At 43.0% G+C, this 22,547-nt stretch overlaps 1 protein-coding gene across 2 annotated transcripts in view; it reads left to right on the top strand.

The window, feature by feature from the left end:
- The first annotated feature begins 10,986 nt into the window (after positions 1–10,986).
- The window catches only part of TBC1D8 (TBC1 domain family member 8), a 49,364-nt gene continuing 37,803 nt past the window's right edge, over positions 10,987–22,547 (top strand). For both annotated transcript variants that reach the window (XM_030469553.1, XM_030469552.1), the window contains exon 1: positions 10,987–11,149. In XM_030469553.1, the coding sequence (XP_030325413.1) occupies positions 11,023–11,149 (127 nt within the window). In that variant the 5' untranslated portion in view covers positions 10,987–11,022. The remainder of the gene's footprint in view (positions 11,150–22,547) is intronic.

Below are 22,547 nucleotides of genomic sequence, written 5' to 3'. Positions count from 1 at the left end.
GTAAAAATCAGCAGGGAAATGTCAATACTGCACTTCAACAAATGGTTTCAACAGGAAAAAATGAGTTTACTCAGTGTAGCTTATCTATGATCCAAACATGCAGAATATTTCAAATGTTCACTTGATCAACAGAGGAAGAAATCAACTCTGCATTTACACAACCTTGTACCAACCTCCCTGTTCTCTTAAACCTATGGCTAATATCAACCAAAGGAAAGAGAGGGGCAGAGGCCTAGAAGAGATGGAACTTGGTGGAAAGGGCTGTACTGTGGAATCTGTCCTTATTTTTGCTCTTCAGTCTCTCAAGTCTAACCAATTGTCATGCCCTCATTTCTTGGCTGCTCAGCATGGAATCCTTGGGAAGGAGTCTGGGACCATGCTGGAAGGGGACAGGAGGCATTGGGGGGGGGGGTATTGAAGCTGCAAGGGCAATGTGTGGAGCTGGGGGAGTACAGTGACAGTGACAGTGACAGTGTTAGAGCAAGGGAAAGCAGAGGACATAGAGGAAGCTGTTACAGGTTTTGCTGGTTCTGCTGCCTTCAAAATCCTCTTCTTTGATACGTGAAAAGAATGTGAAGGTGCTAGACAATGGTAATTAATAAATTAATAAGTGGTAACTATTATTATCAGTAATAATCAGCACTTCTCAGTTCCAAGCATTTTATAAACAGTAACGAACCTTCATGAGCTGTTGGAGAGGTATTTAAGCTGTTTTCTGCTTTCACAGATAAGAAGATGAAAGCTCTGGCTGAAGTCCAAAGTTTTCAAAAGCAGAAACTACTTTGAAGAGTTCTCCTTGACACTGAGCACCAGAACTCTAAAGGGATTGATTTAATGGTTGCCATCATTGTCAACTATACTTTTTTTTTATCAACCGTATGATTACTTCTGCAAAGCCACATCCAAACTTGTGCACTCAAAAGCAGCAGTAGTTTCTGAAAATTTAGACTGTGCTAGCTTGTGCTTTCCCAAAGTATATAAGGAAAGGCTGGTTCATGAAAGAAGTAGTTACGTATAAAAAAACATTTTAGTTTGTCACTATTGTACCTTGACAAGAATGGAAACAAAGATTTTGCAGGCTTAAGACACTCACACACACACAAAATATATATAATAATAATAAATTAAAAGACTTCTCAGTAAACTCATTCAGCTGTGCAAATGGGAAGAGAAGCAGAGCATGTTTTCAAATCTTTCTACATCTCCTATAAAGACTAGGCAGATGGTTTGGGTGCATTTCTGCAAGTGTGTGATGAATATTTTATTTCTGAGAGGAACAGAAAAAAATAGATTTGTATGTAGTCACCAGCTCTACTGAATTGAGGGAGAAACAGCACAGGACTTAATTAGAAAGTATGTAAATCAGTAGTTCAGAGAAGAAAATAAAATTGTTTATAGCAGTAAAATTAAAAAAAAAAAAAAGGAAAATAAAACTATAGGGTTTTTTTCTTTGTAATGATGCATTCCCTATTTTAATTGTTCTGAGGCCATATCTGTTTCAAATTCTAATGTCTTGTTTGCCTACCTGCAAAAGCATGGGTGGTGAAAAAGCCTCCAAATCCTGTCACATTTAAGCTAGCCAGCAGCCAAAACAGGAGGAAATCAGAGAGCTTTCACACAGAATACAGCAGAATATAGCAGGCAATGCAGAAATGCAATACTGATCAAAGAGAGAAGGTTCAAACCCATTCCTGGGCATCTGCAGCAGAGTTCCCAGCTGGCAATACCAGCAATGGGCTGAATACAGTCTCAGCATAACCCTCAGTGTCATAGCAGATCAGTGAGAAGATGTAAGAATCCCAGCAGAAATGCTTCTCTGGAGATCCCCAATGCACAAAAATGCATAAAAAATGGCCAGAAAAAAGAAGATATCTTAAGGGATACCTCAAAGGCACTCACGTGCACTTGTAAAAAAACTTGTCTCAAAGTGCTGACACTTCTGTGGCCATCAGGTTTGTGCTGTGACACAGTTTTGTCACTCTTGCAGTTGCAGCTCCCCATGGTTGATTTCAAATCCTCAGGAGGTGAGCAGAAATTTTACTTCCTCCCTGCACCTTCTGCCACAAAGCCATGCCCAGCCCTGACACCACGGGTGGCCTTGGCACACCCAACCCAACATTGCTTGGGTGGTAATGCAGCACTGAGCTCTATGATAGGAGATGCTGAGTCCTCCACAGCTTCCAAACAGGTGGGGAGGATTAAAAAAAAAATGGAAAGCAGTCGAGTTTTGTGCCACTTCAAGCTGGCCATAGGGTCCTCGTGTGCACAGGATTATGAGAAGTCCCATGGAAGAGGAGTATGGCATCAGATGCTGCTGTGTCTAGGCAGGACAGAGACCATAATAACTTTAATGAAACAACATATTTTCACATCTTTCTGTTCTGCAGCTCTTGTGTGCCTTCAGTCATCTCTGACTGGGAAAAGGGAAGTGTTATTTCACAATTTTAAAAGGGTTTTACTGTGTGCATGGATGGTATTCCAGGGTATGGATGTTAAAAGGGAAAGCAGGGTAGGCACCGAAGGAAATCTTTAAAACAATAAGAACCTCTGGTTCCCAGTGCAGAAAAGTGAAGTGGAAATTCTGCCAGCTTCTGAGGCCATACTTTTAGCAAAAGTGGATTCTACCCAGATCCAGCAAAAGACAGCTATGGTAGAAATACCACTGTCATCATCATATGGAAACAAGATGGAGCAATACAAGCAATGCTGGCATACTTTTGGACATGGTTTGGGATTTTTTTCTTCAAATCACCTAACTATTGATGTACTCCTGAGACTTTTTGACCTTGGAACACGTTATGGTTTGAGGAGACAGAAACTAATTCTGTGACATTGATGTGGGGACCTCTGACAGCCAAGGCTGAGAGAGACAGAAGGCACTACTTAGGACACTGAGGAATTGCAGGGGGCAGAACAGAGAAGGGGTCAGATGACCTAAGGGATCCCTCCCATTTTCTGCCATTTCCTGTAAGACTCCAGAAGGGTGGGAAAGTGGGGTCTTGGCTCCTTTCTCTCTTACATCTCTTCTATCCTGGAAGGAGGTCCTGGCTCCCTGACTTCAGCTCACCACATGCTCTACAGAAGCTGACTCTATTTGTTGTTAAGAAGACTCCTGCTACTTTTTTCCTCATGTTGGCTCTGCCACAAAGGACCTCCAGACTCCCATAAACACTGGGTTTCGTTTTTTTATATACACACATATATATATATGTGTGTGTGTGTGTGTGTGTGTATAATTTTCATTACTTCCCCATTTGTGACTAGTCCTTCCCTGTTTCATTAAGCTTGTTCTACTTCTATTTTCCAACCTTGAAGTCTCTCTTCCTTACTACCCTTTTTATGTACCCCTGGAAGGGTGGTGGGGAGCAATTCAGTTCCGTGTGTTTTGGTTCACCCTGACCACTGAACGGAGACAGAAGATAAATTAGAATGGGGATTTTGGATCAGGAAACAGCCTAGGAGGAAGCTGCTGCTAACAGTGGCCACTCCACTTCAGGCTTCCTTTGAGACTGCCTCACACAAGTGAATGCCAGCAGCTATGCTCTCAGTAGCATGTTAGTGCAGCAATAACTTTTTTCCTATCAAGGTCATTTGCTTTTGCTGCTGAAACACCACTGCACTACAGAAAACTGCAATTAAAAAATGTGCAAGCCAAAAGCTCCATTTAAGAAGTTTTGTCCTCTCTGGTCTGGGCTTTCCACCTTGTCACAGATTGTGGAGCCTTTGCACCTTTACTCCTGATTCTGCCACCTTTGTTCTTGGCACTGCTAATTCACTCTGTTGGTCAAGATCTTGCATCACCAGGTCTAATTCACTGCATCCCAAAAGGTATAAAAACCACTGGCTGCTTGCTTGATTCTCCTTAAAGAGTGCCAATGCATTTTAGGAGGACAGATCTTCCATTCCCTCTACACTATAGCAAATATACCATGCCAAAAATAAATGGTATTCCTGGAATGCAGTTTCTTACATAGGGCTGGGTGTTCCTCTCCTTTTGTACAAGAATAATTGTAGTGTCTTATTTCAATGTCAAGATGGGTAATATATGAAAGCCCTGAGAGGACGGGGTCTATCTATAGTTCTGTCATTGAGACTGAAAATGCCTCTGATACAAGGTGTCAGGACCCTGGAGCATGGGCAGGTTAAACAGGAAGCTGAGTGAGACAAGAAAAAAAATTGGAGAATTACTGCCTTAAACTACATGTATGTGTGATTTTAATTACATGTTCTGAAAGGGGTTGTTTTCTTAGGAAATGTCTGTCAAACACCTTGAAATGTGATAGCCCTTCCAGTGTCACAGTAACTGCGTGGTTCCCAGAAAAGGCTGGGCAGCCCTAAATTGCAGAAGTGGGTTTTGCGACTGGAAGTCAAGGAGTGATGCTGGAAGTAAAACAAGAAGTGGAATCAGCAGCACAAACATTTTGGACATTGCTGTCCTAAATAGTTCATCAAAAGACTTATTAGCTGGATGAGTTCAGCCAGCTGCAACGTAAAAATACACACCATAATGTTGTTGACAGGGAAAAAGTCATAAAATATTATTGCATAAAGCTGTGAGTCAGAACCTCTAATGTGTTTTTACAGTGTTGCCTGTAGCTTAATTGCATTTGCTCCTGGTGGTGTATTACATCTTATATCTTCACTGTTACACAGGCATTAATTTAATCAGAGATAATAAATGAAATCTCTGGAATTAATTACAGGTCATAGCAGTTGTGTTACTCCACTAGAGCAGGAGGGAAGACAAAACCATGTGGACCTGCAAACATTAACTGGCTTTTGCAATCCAGTCATTACAGGAAAAAGATGATGCAGATTATATTATGTGAACATGTAGCTGAGAATGCTCAGGCATTTCCACAGCAGTTCTTGGTGTGGAAGACCTTGACTACCTTTGCTGTCTCCTGGATCCTTTCAAACCCAAATGCATCTTGTATTTGAAATGGTTTAAAAGATCTAAGCTTAAGAATTGCCTTTGCAGATTCATGGGATCTGGTGTGTCTAGCAGGAGGGATCTTTGCAGTGAGGTTTCAATGGAGGCATTCTGCCAAGAGCTGGGAGCTGCGTGTGAATTACCGTGATTTCCCTTTGAGCCCTCTCATTCTGGCCAAATTTGAAGTGGACTTTCTGCAAATGAGAAGCAAACATGGCCCTTTTCCAACAGGACAATATCTGGGAGGGTGTCTGACATGAAAAACCTTGCAGAAGAGTCTTTTGAAGCATCTTTAAAAATACCCTCCTAGTAGGGGATTTCTTGTAGTGAAGAAAGTCACTTACTGGGCATAAGAGGCAGAAGACATTTAACCTGGTTGCTTTATCTTTCTGATTAGAAAATAACTCCATGATTCATCTTACACCATTTTTAAAATGCCCCTAGTTCCTTGGTACATCATTCAGCACAGTAAAAATCTCCCCAATCAGCAGGATTTGATTAGTATTTAATATGAACTTTCCTTTTTGGAAAAGAAACCCAAACAAAACAAACAAAAAGCCCAAACCAAAACACAAACACACACAAACCAACCAACCAAACAAAACCAAACAAAAACAACAACAAACCCCCCTAACCAAACAAAAAACTCTCTTAGTGCTTTTAGTGAATTTCATTTTAAACACAATAAATACATAACCTTATTCGTGTTTAACACACTGATACCTGTCCACAGATATTTTGTGCTCTACTTAGGTTGTCACTTTCAGCCAAGGTACACATATATCAGACCCATCTGATCGGAGCACACAAGTCAGCTTTAAACCCTAAATCACTTCTGGTGCTCTTTTTTTTTAAACTGTCTCCATTAGATCTACATCACTCAGGCACTGAAGTACTCTGAAATTAATGTGATGTATCAAGAATGATCCCTTTGGACTTTCATACTGGTGGACTGTTACCTGTCTGCTTTGTGATCAGAATTTGTCTCCAAAATGCTAGAAATAAAAGCCTACACTACACAAAAAGCCTGAAAGTCTTAGCAGTGGGGGATATGGGGTCTTAAGGGTCCTTTCAAGGGTGATGCTGTGCCTGGGAGGAGTGTGCTGAGAGCTTAAGGCTGCTGCTGAGTGCTGACCAAGTGTGTCACCACATCTGCTCCTTTTTTTCAGGGTAGGTGGGAGATAAGGTCTTTTCAAAATCCAGCCCCATATCAGCATGGAGAATTTGAAGACTGGTGACTTCAGTTCTTCAGAAAAATCCCTTCCCTGCTGTCAGAGTAATCCATGTTTTTAGTGAGAGAGCTGCAGAGGGTAGCTTCAAGGGGACATACTGCTATGAAAAGCAAATGTATTGATGCCTGCTGACAACTGGACTACAGGATGCTGAAGCTGTAGTGGAAAACTTTGTAGGCTGCAAAAAATAAAGAGCTGCAAACACCAGCTGTTGTTTTCCTCCTCCCTGTGAGGATTTTCTTTGGTGCCTCTTGGAATAGCTAATTTTTCCCTTTATGTACTAGCCAGCAGCTTAATTTCCAATGTTCTATTTGCTAATGTGTATTATTTCCCTTGCACCCAACAGAGTATTTCTCTGTACTCATTGCTCTATCTAGTACATCCAAACTTAGGATCATCTGGGATTTTTATCAACTGTGTCTTGGGAATTGAATTAGCTCACTGATTAGGGCTTTTCAGACACTAATAAAGACACAAGGTAAAGACTCAAAACTAGAAACATGGAAATTATTGGATGGTGCACCTGGAGAATGATAGCCTAATTCCAGCTAATTTGTTGCTCCAAGTATAAATAAATTAAGCTCCATTTTTAGGCTCTCATTTAATGATAAATGCAAATGGATCTTCCTACTGTCTCCTGCCTGAAAGCTCAGCCCTTTCTTTCCCTGAGCCCAGGATGTGGGTTTTCAGTCTAGTTTTCCTACAGTCACAGTATGAATAAAGCACTAACCTATCCAGAACACTTAAATACGGAACAGCTAGGTTTTTCACTAGTTTAGTTAATGCATCTGACTATGGGATGCCTGGTTGAAAGGGGAGCATGGACAACCTGTTTTGGTGACAGCCCATGCACGTATCAACTTCAGCCATGCAACTGCAAGCCTTGGAGACTATCCTACAGTACACGCAAGCATTTGCCAGAACCCCCCAGTGTGGGTTCAGAGGGTTCAGTACCCTCCACAGAAGGCCAGGCAGGCAGGAGGCTCAGCCCATCATGGTTCCCTGTTTCCTGTCCGTAGAGGCATCATTCTTTTTATGCACATGAGGAATCCATCTTCCCCAAGCATCTCAGTGACATGCAGAATAAAAATTATATACGTGCTTGATGGATGAAAAAGATGAAGTTGTGTGAAATTAAAAGGCATGCCCATGGATGGGAGGGTGGTCAGTCACAAAAGCAAGAAGGGAGAGAAAGGTTTTCCCCTGTGCCTCCCTCCTGGTTCCCTGTGCAGTCTCTACTCAGTCTCACAGATGCTCAGGGTCTCTGCAGTTTATGATATTCCCCTCAGAACTGCTGTCTGTTTCAGGTACAAGTGATGCAACACTTGTAACTACAAGTGATGCTCAAACATACCCTGAATGGTAGACTCCCTGCCTTGTGCTATTTGATACTGAAATCTTGGAAAGATATATATCATTATAAACAACCCAAACACAGTTATTTCAGGGTGCATGTTAAGGGTCAGAAAGCCCATTTTCTTTCAGTTCTTTCCTTTCAAATACATCTTCAGTGTTCCTAAAGTTATTTTTCTCCTGCATTCTAACCTTAAATAACTTCAGGCAATTGAGTAAGGTAGTGACATCTTTTCTACACTGTATCAGAGAACACATAAAAAGGTGTGTAACTTCTCACAGCACCCTGCTTTTTGACTAATTATCTATCAGATTCCTGTTCTCCTTTTTATTTTATTTTATTTTATTTTATTTTATTTTATTTTATTTTATTTTATTTTATTTTATTTTATTTTCCTCGCTGTGCACCAGCATTATAAAACCATCACCCCACAGGAGATGTCAGAAGATCCTCAGATCATCCAAATCATGTTCAAATCCTGGCTATGGAAATAGCCATTACATGGCTGCAGAGCTTTTTCCTTGCATGCAAATATTTCATTAGTTGTTGCCATAGACTCTCTAGTTAGCAGGTAAAGGCTGTGCCACTTGGTGATGAGACCAAATGTGGTCTTGTGGGTTTTTTTTTCCTTGCTGTTTTTTTGTTTGTTTGTTTGGTCTTGTTTTTGTAAATAATATTATAAACATGTTCAGCTTCTTCCTGCAAGCCTTTTTGACCTTGAGGCTATCAGTACAGGAGCAGTGGCATTTCTGCTTCCTCAGGCTGCCCATCTGTCTGAGCTTAGGGGCAGTGCAGAAGAGCCAGGGAAAGGGGGTGTGTGAATGGTCCTCAGCCACGCTGCAGCCAAGGTCAGGGACAGTTTGAAATACCTGGCTTCACAGTGTGAGGGATGTGATGCATGGTTTCACACTCAAAGTGATTCTGGTGTGTTTGTGTGTTCTGCTGACTTCTGCGGGAAAGGAGCTGCCTGGGCAGCTGGAGTGAGGATGGTGGTATCCTAAAACACAGGCATTTTGGAGATTGATTTTTTTGAAAATTAATTGATTGTTGCTTTAGGTGACTAGACAGGCACTTTGTTAGTACCTGCCTTTTCTAGACTTAACAGATACCAAGGGCAGTTAAGCATTACCATGTTTCAGAATGTGGTCTACCAACCTTTAGAGCTTTAAGTTAGAAAATTTTGGTTTTTTTACTGGGAAAGCAAAACTTTAGTGAGAGCAGTATCCATACCTGTTTTTTTCTGTTGTTTTTGGTCTTTTGCTTTAGTAACTTGAGCCTTGGCCAGTTGCTTTTGAGTTTGATAGGAAGGTAGAAGCACCTTTTTGCTGCCTCCTCGGGATGTCAGGGAGTGTGCAATGTGTGCAATGCCAGGTTGAGAATGAAGTCCACTGTTTACTTTTAGCAGATGTGAAGTGTTTCTTACAATAAATATTACGAAATACTTTTTTTTACTCTGTCATCCTGGATCTTCCTTCTCAGCTAAACCTCTTTTCCCCCTCTGAAGTATTTTCTCAGAGGCTCTTTGTTAATTTACTTCCACTAGTCTCACGTATTGGAAAAGCTGCTTATTCAAGAAGCTTGAATGGTACCTTTTGCCTTGAATGATTATCAGTTCAGCCTTGATGTGGTTCCAAAGACTATGACTTGGACACAGTACTGTCAGTGAGGTTCCACCAGAAGCATGTGAGATTACACCAGATCCTGAAGCCAACTGCTTTACTCTTCTGCTAACCCTGAAGCTCAAAAGCAACTCAGTGGTCAGCAGTCTGCTTGGTCCTCTTCTCAATTACATCTCAAATAAGCCTGCTCAAAAAATAAGATTTAATGTAAAAAATGCACTAAAAAACAGTAACTGAAATTAGCATTCAAATATTTGAAAAGGGAAGAAATAATCACCATCTAACTTCACTGAATGTCATGACTTCAGGATTGTTCTTGGGGGAGGGGAAACCTCTGAGCTTTTCTTATCCTGAAAGAGCATTTAAAATAACTCCTTCTTACACTCTCATTAATTTTTAAAATAATTGTTATGTGGTTGTCCATCATCTCCTTCTTTTAATAGCTTTTATTTTTACATCAGACAAGTAGTACACTTCCATTCTATGTATGGAAATGAAATTACTGCTTTGCACTGAAACTGTATAGAACACAGCTCACACAACACTGACTAGATCTGGCTGAGTACTGAATTTTGCTTGCTAAATGGTCCTGCTGGCACCTGGAAACCAGTCCACATGGTCATCTTCCAAATCCCAGTTATTACCACAGGTTGGGCTCAGTAACACACTGCAGCATCAGCCCCTTTCAACGAGTTGGGAAGTTCACAACTCACATAACAGTAGCTTCAGTTTGGTGAAGCTCAGCTCTTCTTCCATAGCCAACATGAGTACTAGGAGAGATCTTTGCCCAAATCATATGTACCTGATTGAAGCAGAAGTGACCGGCGTCTCCGATCCCTATGTGTGAGGTCTAGCAGCCTGCCAGCTGCAGTGGTTCTTAAGAATTTTTTAGTATTTGTCGCTAATTGGAAGTGGAGTGTGACTGAGGGAAAGACCCCTTGGTCAAGGTTTAATGGCAATCTGGGTTAATGAAAATGTGAAATACAGAGGATTACCAATGTAAAGTGCTGGCAGCAGTCACCTTTTGCGCAGCTTCACAAACGGTCCTACCGACAGCTTAGCCACAAGCAGTGCCTGATTATTTCTTAAATGAAACAAAACCCTAACCCTGTAAGAATTAAGATTCCGAGTTTCCAGTCGAGATACGCAGTTTTAAGCTCTGACATTCAAACATCAAAGCAGAGTAGCTGCGGGCTCACGCTTTGAGTTGTGCTCTAGCAGAAAACAGGAAAGCCGAGCCCCCCCCTCCCCAGCCAGAGCCGAGGCACCCTTTCCTCCCCGCCATCCCTAAGGGTCCCGGGGGCCGGGACACAGACCCAGGGATGGGGGTGGGCACCTCTGGGGCACACGTCGGCGGTGCCTGCGCAGGATGGGAAGAGCGGGGTGGCCGAGCCCAGGCGCTACCCTGTGAAGGGGGTTACCGAGCATAGTGGGTGCTGTGCCGGCGGGCAGGGGATACGCCAGGACCCCGGGGGAGCCCCGATGTGTGAGGGGCTCGGGGCACCACGGGACATCCGAGAAGGAGAACGAGGCCACCTCTCCCTGCTCCGGGTGGAGCCGTCTCCCCTCTCCCCTCCGTAGTAACTGCCCGGCCTCACGGAGGGACGCCGATGGCGGCAGCCGGGCCCGCACAAAGCCCCCGGCTCCGCGGGTAGGGCGGCCCGCACCCGGGCTCCGCCTTCAGCCCCTCCCCGGCGGCCGGGACCGCGCGGAGGGAGCCGGAGCTGGAGCCGGCGCCGCGCAGCCCGCGGGGGGCGATGTGACCCGGGTAGCGGGGGCGTAGTGCGGTTGGTTCGGGTCGGGTCGGTGCGGCGGGGGGCAGGCGAGCAGTCTCGGGGGGTGGGAGGGGGGGAGAGAGAGAGAAAGACTCGAAGCCGGGGAAAGATGTGGCTGAAGCCCGAGGAGGTGCTGCTGAAAAACGCCCTCAAGCTGTGGGTCACGCAGAAGAGCAGCGGCTACTTCATTCTGCAGCGGCGTCGGGGCCACGGAGACGGCGGCGGCCGCTTCACGGGTACCTGATGGCACAGGGGGGCCGGGCCGGGCTGGGCTGGGCTGGGCAGTGGGTTCCCCCTGCCTCCGGCTCTGCCCTACGGGAACTTGGTAGTGCCGGGGCGATCCGCCGGTGGGGTGGGAGCGGCCTCTTTTGTTCGTCCCGCGGCGGGGTAGCTCGCCGGGTCGGTTCGGCATGGCTGGGGGGAGAGCGCGAAGCGGAGCGCCACCGGCCCGGGGTATTGCGGGTCCCCCGCCGCGGCGGCTGCCTCCGGCCGGGCTGTAAGGAGACGTTTTGTGGTTCCGTAGCCTTGAGCACCGCTTAAGACACTTCTATTAATTCCCCTTCTCTCCAACTCCCGGTGATTTGCTTAAACGTGACTGAGGGCGAGCGCGGCCCCCGCAAGCCGCCGTGCCGTGGAGCCGCCCCGGTGCCCGTGGAGTTTTAGCGGGGGGTCCGCTGAAGGCTGACTGCAGCCCGCGGAGGCCCCAGCGGGAGCCGGGCGGAGGTCCCTGTGCTGGGCGGGGGGAGGTGGAGGGATGCCGAGCGGGGGCTGCGGGCGGCTGTCCCCAGCGGTTGTGCCCCATCACCCTCCCTTACCTTCCCAGACCCTCTGCGACCTCCGCTGAGGCTCACTGCTGTGTATCTGATGGAAGTTACAGGAATAAATCTCGGACTGGTGACTTTTGGCCGATGGTTGCGTTGCAGGGAGGGAGTTGTTAATTCAGTGTTGTGGAAAAGTGGATGCCGAGTGAATTCTGCTTCAGGGATACTACACTTTGTGCGGCTGTGGATCAGCCACGCGATATCCATGTGGCACTCTGGGTGCGTGTAGTGAAGGGATAAACGCTCAGAACAAGGGTCAGGCTTTACCCTCGCAATGGAGATTTAGGAGTGACTCCGGCGGGGACGGTGCCGTGCGCTGGTTCGGTTTTGTGGAGTAACAGAGGCAGGGCTTGGGCCATGCTTTTAGTTCAAGGAAAGTGACAGCTGAATCCAAACAGACAATACGTGGGAGAAATAATACAGTTTATCAGTGTAGTTCTTGAGTAAAAGCAGGTAAGGCTGCTTTGTGCCTTTTAAAAATCAAAATTTGTAATAGTGGTTTATATATTTGAAAGGATGCCCATGTATTTTCTAAATCCGTGTTTAAGAAGCTTAGTAGCTTAGGTAGTTTAAGAAGCTACCTTAGTATGTTTGATATTTACTTTATTAGAACTCTTTGCTTCTGAACCACCGACCTTTGCCATTTGATAATGTTGCCTTCTGCATTATATATATATGTAATATAAAACATATGTAATGTATATATATATATATATGCGCCTTTAAACCTGAGCTAATCCTAGCCATGAAGTTACACAGAATTAATTGTGACTTAGTAGGTCCCATGTTATTTACATATTGCTAATGACATGCCAGCCCTGGTATTGTTAATGGAAGTTTTACCAGCAAGTTAAACAAACCTTTACCCTTATATTTTTTCTTGCTCCATGTGTGGAAGTCATAGGCCACTCTTTTGTGATTGTAAGGACGATGTGGATTAATTTTCAGAGTTAAAAATAGCTGTTTACAGCTGCTTGATTTAGGTCCAGGACAATCATGAGGTTCAGATTCTCAAATGTTAACTCCTCATGCCTGAGCTTTCTGCAGCAGAAATTTGCAAGCTTAAACCAAACAAGCTGCTTTTCACTCTGGTTAAATTTCAGGTGAATCGTTTTGCTGCATCTACAGTGCACAGCCTTGCACAAATCTTTTGGCTGGCAAAGAAAAGCTGCTCCTCTCTCAGTGTTTTCCAAGGGCACTATAAATTCTGACAGTCTCTTAAACCATTTGGAAATGTTTATATTTAAGGGCTTAGAAATTAGAGCCCTGTAACTAAAAAAGCATCTTGGGAGAGTGTTAACCATAGCTGGAGTTAGATTAATTATTTTTCCACAATTTTAACTAGAGCAAAATGTAGACCTGTACTGAGAAACATTTGGGCTTTGCTGCTGACTGCTTTCAGTGCAGTTCGATGCAGGTGCCTGCACCTCCTGATTGTTGCTTTAGGTGACTAGAGAGGCACTTTGTTAGTACCTGCCTTTTCTAGACTTAACAGATACCAAGGGCAGTTAAGCATTACCATATTTCAGAATGTGGTCTACCAACCTTTAGAGCTGTAAGTTAGAAAATTTTGTTTGTTTTACTGGGAAAGCAAAACTTTAGTGAGAGCAGTATCCATACCTGGTTGTTTTTTGTTGTTGTTTTTGTTTTTTTCATTTAGTAACTGAGCCCTGGCCAGTTGCTTTTGAGTTTGATAGGAAGGTAGAAGTTTCAAAGATGTGAAGATCCTGTACTTGAAAACATGGTAAAAGAGAATCTCATAACTTCTCTGGTGAGAAGGTGGCTGTGGATGCTCAGGCTGTCTTAAACCCATGTGGCATCAGGAGAATGAGACCTCCAGGAGACCAGATTTCACTAAGGAAAAGCTGCTGATGGGGCAGTGGGCCACCCATGATGTCATTTGCTTTAAACAGGGTGCAAGGGTGCAATGCCTGAGCTGCCCTTGTGCTGATCACTGCAGTGTGTTATTTGCACTGGACCTATGTAAAGACATCTGTTTTATGTCATATTTATTTGTATGGTAGTTTTTGTGTGTTGTGTTTTTTTTTTCTAGGACATTTCTTTCTTCTTACCAGGGCATTTTATCCATTACAGAAGACTAAGTTAGCTCAGCTGGAGGGTATGTTTTATGTGGATTTAATTCCTGAAGGATGGTCTAGAGATCTCTTGCACAAAAGGGCTTTTCTTCTGTATCTGTGTTTCTTTCTTTGAGCACTGTGTTTCAGTCAGACTCTGAGCAGATGTTTGTGAGAGAGAGACTATATTTACTACTGTTATTTAATTTGCATCCTAGGGCAGTCACTGAGAAGGCACACTGGGCTTGCAAGCAAGGGACACAAAAAATGAAGGAGAACTTTGTTCTTTGCCCAGTATCATCCTGGTTTCTGTCATCCTGAGGGATATGCTTTTCAAGTAATAAATGTTTATCTTGCCACTTTACCTGCATCTCTACTTGAGCACTCTGTTGAATTGGACTTAAGAAGGAAATTAGTAGTTTATTAGAAATAATTTACAGAAAAGGAATTATAATTGTTTAGCTAATAACTACTGTTGGACTACATTTAAGTTAGTGGATTTTAAAAAAAATATTTAGCTCAGCAGTTTCATTGGTTCTGGTTTGGAGGTTTATTTGGCTAACTGGAGGCTTCTTCTGCTGTCCCTACAAAAAAGCTTGTTATGGAGCCATGACTAACAGGGCAGAGTTGGCTGGATTTGGTACCTGCTGATATCTTTGGTACTGTGGTTACATATTAATGATAAGCTTGAGATGCCATCAGCAGTAAAAAATGCTGTCAAATTCCCTTATGGTAGAATAGTGCAAGATAGTTTAGCCTGTAAATGAATCACTACTTTCATTTTTATTAGGGGATGTTGAAAGCTTCATTTGCCTTCCTGTTTGATTAGATTAGTTTTGTGCATTTTAACAGCAAAACTGCTTGTTCTGAGAGATGTTGGGAATTATTTTGTCACAAGGGCTGGACTGAGAGTAAGTTTTGACTCTTCCCAGGCATCTGATTTCAAGGTACTATGTACCCAGGACTTTGTATTGTACAAAAAAAAAAATACACCTGGGATTCTCTTGAATACTTGAGAAATTTCCCTTTTATAAGTACAGTAAAATAAAACTTCAAAATGCTTTTTGTCTTTACTTTTTGAGAAACAGTGCTGCTTTTCTTCTTGCTTGTAATAGATCAATAAAATATGTTTTGTTCTATTGTACCCATGCTTTTAATGGGTATTAAAAGTAATGATTGTTTCCCCCTACTTTTCTTCCAGCCTCCATTTGCAGTACAGGGCACTTTCCAAGCTGCATGTGGTTCTGCATTGTTTGCAACTCACAGAGCATGAACGTTTTGAAAAGAAATTAATTTCTCCTTCAGCTTATATGGTTCACAGCTGTAAATATAAGAGAATACACTGGCAAAATCAGCATAGTCTGTATATGAATCTGAATCTTATTATTCCTTTAATAAAAATAAATATGGCAGGCAGGATGAATGCACTTCCTTGAGCTATATGTCAGTGATTAAAGTAAACTCCTGTCTTAGGATTTTATGTTTTCTTTTAATTAAAATTCTTGCAAGGTGATAGCTTTAGAACTGAATTATAGCGTACCTCTTGGTTGTGGATGGAGAACTAATTACCTGGGAAGAGCTCCCTTCCCTTTAATTTTTTTAACACATGCAGTAAAATGGGTATTGATAAAGTCTATGTTCCTGTTCTGGAAATGGAAAAACAAAAGATCCTTTGCTGTTCTTTCATACTTTCCAGTCCAAACAGTACCATAATTATTGTGAGTACCTCTAGTAGCCCTGTGCATCTCCCAAGGTCTGGGTAAATAATTTCATAATAGAAATTTCTATTTCAGAGAGAGGCAATGAAAAGACCAGAGAGGTTGAGGGTTCCCATGATTTATATAGGGAATCCATCTAGATTGCCTTCTACTACATTACACTGTAGTAGAAGAGAGTCACAAATATGATAAAACTTGGATTTTTAGTAGAGACTGCAAAATGGGTATCTCCAAAACTTCTTCACCTTTTGGAGGGGTGAAAAGCAAAACACTGTAGCATATTAAAAGACCTTCCCCAATACAGACTTCAAAACAGCTTGTCTTTTTGTCTTAAAATATGTTCAAGATAGCAAAATTGGCAAACAAGTTACTGATAAAGAACTCAGTCTGAGCTCTAATTAAAAACAAAACAAAACTCTTATTTTAATGCAGCAGATTGATGAGAGGAAGATATCACAGTAAGAATGTTAATAAAAGATATTGGTAGTGCTCACTGTCTGTATTTGTGCTTTTGTTTTCTTATGGAAGAACTCGCTCTCTGAAACCTTGCACAAGGGGAGGGGGAAATCCAAATACTTTACTGAAGGCTTGGACTCTCACCAAAATGTTATCTAGCCTTGCCCACAGCTGGAATTCAGATCGGCAGGTTTTGGTTTTTTCTCCTTTTTTTTTTCTTCTCCTTATTTTACTGTAACATTTTTAAGGAGAATGCATGCTTCTAAGCTCATTCCCATGAAGGTGGCTTCTTGGTCAGGGCGTTTGGCTGGAAGGAAGGATAGGAGCAGGAGGGTCAGGCTCCCACCTGCAAAGCTGGGCACCCCAATTCTTTACATACCCCCCATGCAGTGTCCTGAGCTGTGCCTCCTGCTCAGGCCCAGTCTCATGCCTTGGAGTGGGTTTCCTGCTCCTAAGACAGCTCAGGTGGGTTAAGATGGAATACAGGTGCTAATGTATACTAATAATAAAGGTGCAGATGTGTGTGTGCATGGAGGGAGGGCTCTGGGTGGTGTCTTTTCAGAGGCTGACCACCAGCCTGCTGTAATCCAGCAAACAATTACAATGTTTTTTTATTTTCATTTTACAGACACCAGAGGACACAGGAAAATGGTAGCATGGTTTGGGTTGGAAAGGACCTAGAAAGATTTAGTCCAACCCCTGTGCCATGGGCAGGGACATCTTTCACTGGAGCAGGTTGCTTCAAGCCCCATCCAGCCTGGCCTGGAACACTTCCAGGGAGGGGGCAGCCACATCTGGGCAGTCTGTGACTGTCTCATCACCCTTGTTTTAATAAATGTCTTCCTTATAAAATAATTGAGCATGTGTGTGGTGGCAGGACTGAAGTAATGCTAGGTCAGTCTCTTCAGTGTTATTTTCAGCACCCACCAAAAATGAGAGAGACTTCTATACTGCCCCAAGTGATATCCTGTGTCCAGGTAATTTACTGGACTGCAGCAGCATCTGTGTCCCACCTTCTTGTCCCTTTTCAGGTGGAAAACAGTTACAGGTATTTTCACTTGTAATGTGAGAATGAAAGCATTTGGCTCTACGGCCTTCAGGGCTATAAAAATAGGCTTGGCCTGACCCAGGCTGGTGACAGAAGACTGAGATAAGCAGCTGTGAGAGCCCTGCTATGGCAGCCTGCCTGCTTGGAGAAATGGGAATCAGGGCTGAGGAGAAATGACCAGTGCCTCAGGGCTGTTTCTGCTGTCCCAGCATAGCAGGTGGCATGGCTCAGCTCCCTGCTCTTTCCCTGGGGTGATCTTGCGTTCCACACACAGTGTCCAATGCTAGAGCTGGGTCTCTGCATCATACATGGGTTATGGAAGTCACAGGAGACACTGACATCCACAGTGAAATGCCCCAATTCTCCATGTTTCTCATGTCCAGCCTCCCTGGACTGGTGTGACTGAGAAATAATGATTAAACAATTCAAGTTTATTCCTACAAGCCAGGTTTGGTTTTGTTGTTGTTTTTTCTTTTTTCCATTTACCTAGTGGCAGTGTTTGGTCAGGCAAAGGCCATGTTGGAAGTAATATAAGGGACTGAGTGTTAATATTTCCCTGAGTTAATAAATGCTTGGAGCATTAGGTCTTTGTGCTGAAATCTAATGTTGTCTGTGCTTATCTTCAAGTGTGGTGAGCCCTTATCATTACAAAGGAAACACAGCCTTCCTACAGCCCATGGAGCAGTCCTCCTTCATCCTTTTTCTTATGTGCTTGCCCAAATAAGTTCTGCTTTTTTTTTTTTTTTTTTTTTTTTTTTTGTGGTGGAAGCCTATAAGACATTTTCTCTCATGTGTGCTGTACTGCACCAAATCTTTTTAATATAGATTTGCAGAATTCAGCAATGATGGTGGCCAGCATCATTAGTAGCCTTGCATAACTGATACTGTTCTTAGCCTGCAAAAATGTGGAGTTTAAGGGGGCCTGACTGAAAGTAGGAACCTTTTAAGCATCCGAGTTTTAGAATTTTAGAGAAATTAAGTCATGATGGTATGAAAGACCTACAGACATCCCCAAACATTTATACTGGGGGCCACCACTGGCCAGCAGTAACTTCATGCTCACTGTCCTATAGCACTTAGCATTTAGGCTATAGCACTTACAGCACTTAGGGCTATATCCTATCTCAGTGTATCTTGAACGTCTCCACCCTATCCTGTAGTGCCTGGTGCCTGTGGGATGAGTGGTGCTTTCTATCTGGGCTATAAGAGCTGAGGATGAAGCTGAGGATGGTCCTCAGTGCATCTCAGCTCTGGGTCTCACCTTGGGCCTGTGCTGGGCTTGTGGTTGGCATTTAACTCTCCTTGATGGTGGGGTTATTGAGTCTAGGTGGGAGCCAGCTTCATAACTCTCCCATCTCTCTCTCAGAAAAATCATTGCTCCTGTGGAGAGCTTCTGAGATGCCTGGCAGAGCTCTTCAGGACCATCTGGGAGTGCCCATTTGTCAGGCTGAGTTTATCCTGGTTGGTGTGAAAACCATCCTTCCTTCTGCTGCAGCTGGAGGACAGGGATGGTGGGAAGCCAGGGAATGGGGACATCCACGCATCCCTTCCCTTCTGCTGCTTGCTTGTGGGTTGCTTATTCAGCCAGCGTGGTCACCTCCAGTGCAGCTAATTGCTGCCTGCCAGGGCTATTGTGAGACTAATTGTTTGCAAATAATTGTGAGATGGAGGAAACCTTGTAAAGAAGGGTAATTAGGATTCAGGGAATGGGCTGCTTCTCTGCCTCAAAGAGCTGAGATTAATTCAGTGTCATTGAAACTGTTAATTTCATTTCATTCTCCTAAAAAAAAAACAACCAAAACCAAAAAACAACTTTAAGTTTATGATCATCTGAATTGTTTGATTTGCTCATTTCTCCCACTTCTCATGCCTGAATGCTTCTGGCAGCTGTGAACTCGCCTTGTGAAACTGCATCCTCTGGGAAGCAACCTGTACTGCTTCCACTTCCTGGGAAGAGCTTTCTTCTTTCTGGTAAAGTTTTTGTTTTGTTTGACTGCTGCTTTTGCTGCCTGGCCTTGGTTTTCTTTCAGCTCCCAGCTTTCTAGTGGAGGAGCAGAAGTAGAGAACAGCAGGGTGAATTTGGAGGTATGCTGTACACAGAGTGACAGCCTGGCAGGAGGCTGGGCTGTGGCTTTCATTGTAAATCCCTCGATTTGGTGGCTTTGCCTTACAATAATAACCTGGCCTGACTGAAAAAATAAAAAAAATAAAATGATAAGAGTATTTAAAATAGGGCCTTGGCACGATCCAGATAAGCACAGCCAACAAGTACTCTCCTGTATGGCCCTGGAGAGCAGCCACTGAGCAGTCACTTCAGTCCCCAAGGACCATGTGGTGCCACCACTTTCCTGACCTTTAGGTGCCTGCAGCCAAGAGCAGGCTCAGCTCTGGAGGCTCTGAGTGTCTGGGCAAATTGGTCTGGGTCCAGGTACTGTAGTGGTGGTCCTCTGCCTGTTTTCTTGGAAGGGTTTGATTTGGCTGGTACTCTTAAAGCAGACCTTGTTGTCCAGCTGTGCTGGCCTTCAGTGCGGTTGAAACCTCAAGTTGCCTTTCTGAGTAGGCCAAGGAGAAGTGGAAAGGCAGCTTCTCTGTCTGCTTTCAATCTCTGCAGTAGTCAGTTTGCTTCTGCAGTATTTAAAGCTGCTCCCCAGGATGCTGCAGGTGCAGGCCCCTGTGGTTATGGGTGGGTTGTAAGCACTGGATTGGGGAGGTTCAGGGCTGTGGCACATGGGTGGGAAAAGGTGTTTCTTTGTTCCTCCCATCCAGCCTGCTGCACCCTAGCTTTTTAAAGTGCTATCAGAATTTCTTGCCAGCTAATTGCAGATATCACGTGTTCTTTCTTCTTTGAACTGTATCAACCTTCACTTCTTGCTTTGTAATGGGTTTATGAGTTTGTGTTAAAAGATCGGGCTGTGGGGATCAGATGTCTTATTTAAAACCAAAAAACTGGAAGGGTAATGTTGCTCAGTATTGTGCTACTGCAGGCTTCTGCGTCACTTAACCTTACATTTAACACACACACACACCATATTAGCTTTGGTCTTTTTGCCTTTTTGTTTAATTTTTTTTGAGGTTTTTTAAAACTTACTGGTCCCAGTCTCCTAAGTGATAAGTCCGAGTCCCTCTGCCTTGCTGCTGCCGAAGTGACCACCCCATTTATGGGAAGGCATTTGAGTAGTTCAGAAAAATATCCCTTTAAGGTCTTTAAAATATGATGGAGATAAGCAGGAATCGTCTTGCTCTATGTGGAGGGTGCCTTAATTCATTTGCTGTTAAGCCAGGCATCATATTTAGTGCCTTTGACTGTCTCTTATTATCCTAAAAGGTGGAAATAATAGGTTTTCAGTTCCAGTTTTTAGTTTGAGTTCAGCTTTAAGCATCTACTGTACAGTGTCAAGGAAGTTAAAAGAATTTTTAAAGTACTGTGTAGATAATTAACACTGATCTGGCACAGGAGCCTGCATTCTTTATTTTGGAAGATACGATGTGTTCAGTAGAGATTGGTATTATATTAACTTACTGCAAACACATTCCTTTTTCTATATTAGTTACAAGCATGCCACGGGATAACTTGTAATGGGATATTTTATCTTTCTGGGGCTTTATAAGGAACCATTTATTTAAAGATGAAGAATGGTGTGCTTGTGGTAGTTCGTTTGACAACCTAATAGTTAAAAAATATCCTTGACATTTTTTTCTGTAAGGAAATGCTCAATAACTTCATTGTATGTTATGTCTTCTTTGTGTCCCATGAGGTTACAGACCCGCCTCTGTAAAAGAGAGACACACTGCCTACCTGTTGCAAAATTAGAAATGGTTCCTTGCTAATTTTTATATTTGAGTTTATTTGTGGTATTGTATCCATCGTTTTGATAATTGCAGAAGTACTGAACTCTCCTGTTTTACTTTAGAATACTCTAGTTTCCAGTATTGAAGCAATAAAGATGCACAAAAGTAGGTGTTTCAGTGAAATAAAAACTACCAAGCCAGGTGTGGGATTTGTAGTGAGTTTTCCAGTTTTGTTTTATTTTATTTTTGTTTTTGTTTTATTTTTATTTTTTTAATTCTGAAAGAAGGAGATATGTGCTCCCTCTACCTGAAATCCATTTTACAGCTGAAGTAGTAAGGTATATTGAGGAGAAGCATATAATTTCAGAAGTGTGTCCCTTTCTTCTGTTCTCCCTATTTGTCAGAAGTATACATTGCACCTGAAACTTATGTATGAATTTTAGCCTGGAAATATTCTTTCTTTATGAAGAAACTTGAACTTTTTAGAGGAATCAGTAGTCTTTATCAGAAGGCTTTGCAAATGTATGTCTGCAGCTTTCCTTAGCACAGTTACTGCACAGTTAACTGCTTTGCTGAAATACTTCTGCCTCTTGGAAGGTCAGAAAGCAGACAAGAAGTTGTTGGAGTGGCTTGTTAAAGGGAAAGAGGTACTCTGGGTTTTAAGGTCCTCCCAAAAATCGTGCCCCACGTAGAGTAAAAAAACCAACAACACAAAACACAAAAGTATGACAGTTTTGGGAAGGAAACTAGTGTAGTAATTATTATTTCTTTCCCCCCCTGCTTCTGTTTCCTTTTAATTTTTGACCATGTTAGAGGTAAATGGTTTTGCCTTTGCTTGTGAAACAGATGTCTGCATTTTAAATGAAGGCATTTTAATACAGCAACATGTGAGCCAGAAGCCCTTTATGTAATTTATACATACCTGTGAGCCCCAGGCCCTTTTATTTTATAAACAGATCATATTTTATAAGAAACTCTTCCATGGAAGAAGCACTTAGGACATTTTATTATAAAGATGCTTGCTCATGAGGTATTTTTAAAAGAATGTTTCAAAGTCAGTATACTGTGTAAAGTTTCTTGTTTGTTTGTTCAGGGATTTTTAGGTTGCTTATTTTTTGAGGCTTCAGTGAGAAGCCTAATGCAAGTATAACAATTTGAAAGTTACCCCAAATAAGTATGAGGCAACACACACTGGAAAAACTTTGGCTTTAGTTTTAGTAATTTTCTTCCTACTTCAGTTTCAACTAAGTGTTCATATTAGGCTTGGATGCACTTATAGAGTGTTGAATTCTATTTGTGCTCCTGCAAATGCACTCTTAGTTATTTCCTTTCCCTCCACTTCAGTTCTGTCAGTCTCTCCTTTATTTTTTCAGCACTTAGGCATCAACTTCATGTATAGCTGAACCACTGTAGAGAAAGCAACTGCTAAACCACAGTCGTGGGGTCCTGCTGAACAAAGGTTACTGCTCTGTGTTTGGCATGCTTAGGTTTAGCTGTACTGGCTTTGATTCCACACCTCTGATGATTTTACATCCCTTCTGGAGCAGCCCCACCTGGCAGAGGACAGGATGGGAGCCCCATCAGCCTCACTGCTGGCTCTGGGTTCTGGAGGAATGGGGTGCAGCCCCTTGTGAAGCCCTTGCAGGGACTCCTAGCATGTGGCTGGGATGCTTGGGCTTTATTCTGGCAGATGTCCTGGTGCCTGTGCTCTTTTTAACTTCGTTTAT

The sequence above is a fragment of the Calypte anna genome, chromosome 1 (genome assembly GCF_003957555.1).
Source record: "Calypte anna isolate BGI_N300 chromosome 1, bCalAnn1_v1.p, whole genome shotgun sequence".
NCBI lineage: Eukaryota > Metazoa > Chordata > Aves > Apodiformes > Trochilidae > Calypte > Calypte anna.
The sequence above is the reverse complement of the archived record's forward strand: the minus strand, read 5'-3'. Positions and strand labels throughout refer to the sequence as shown.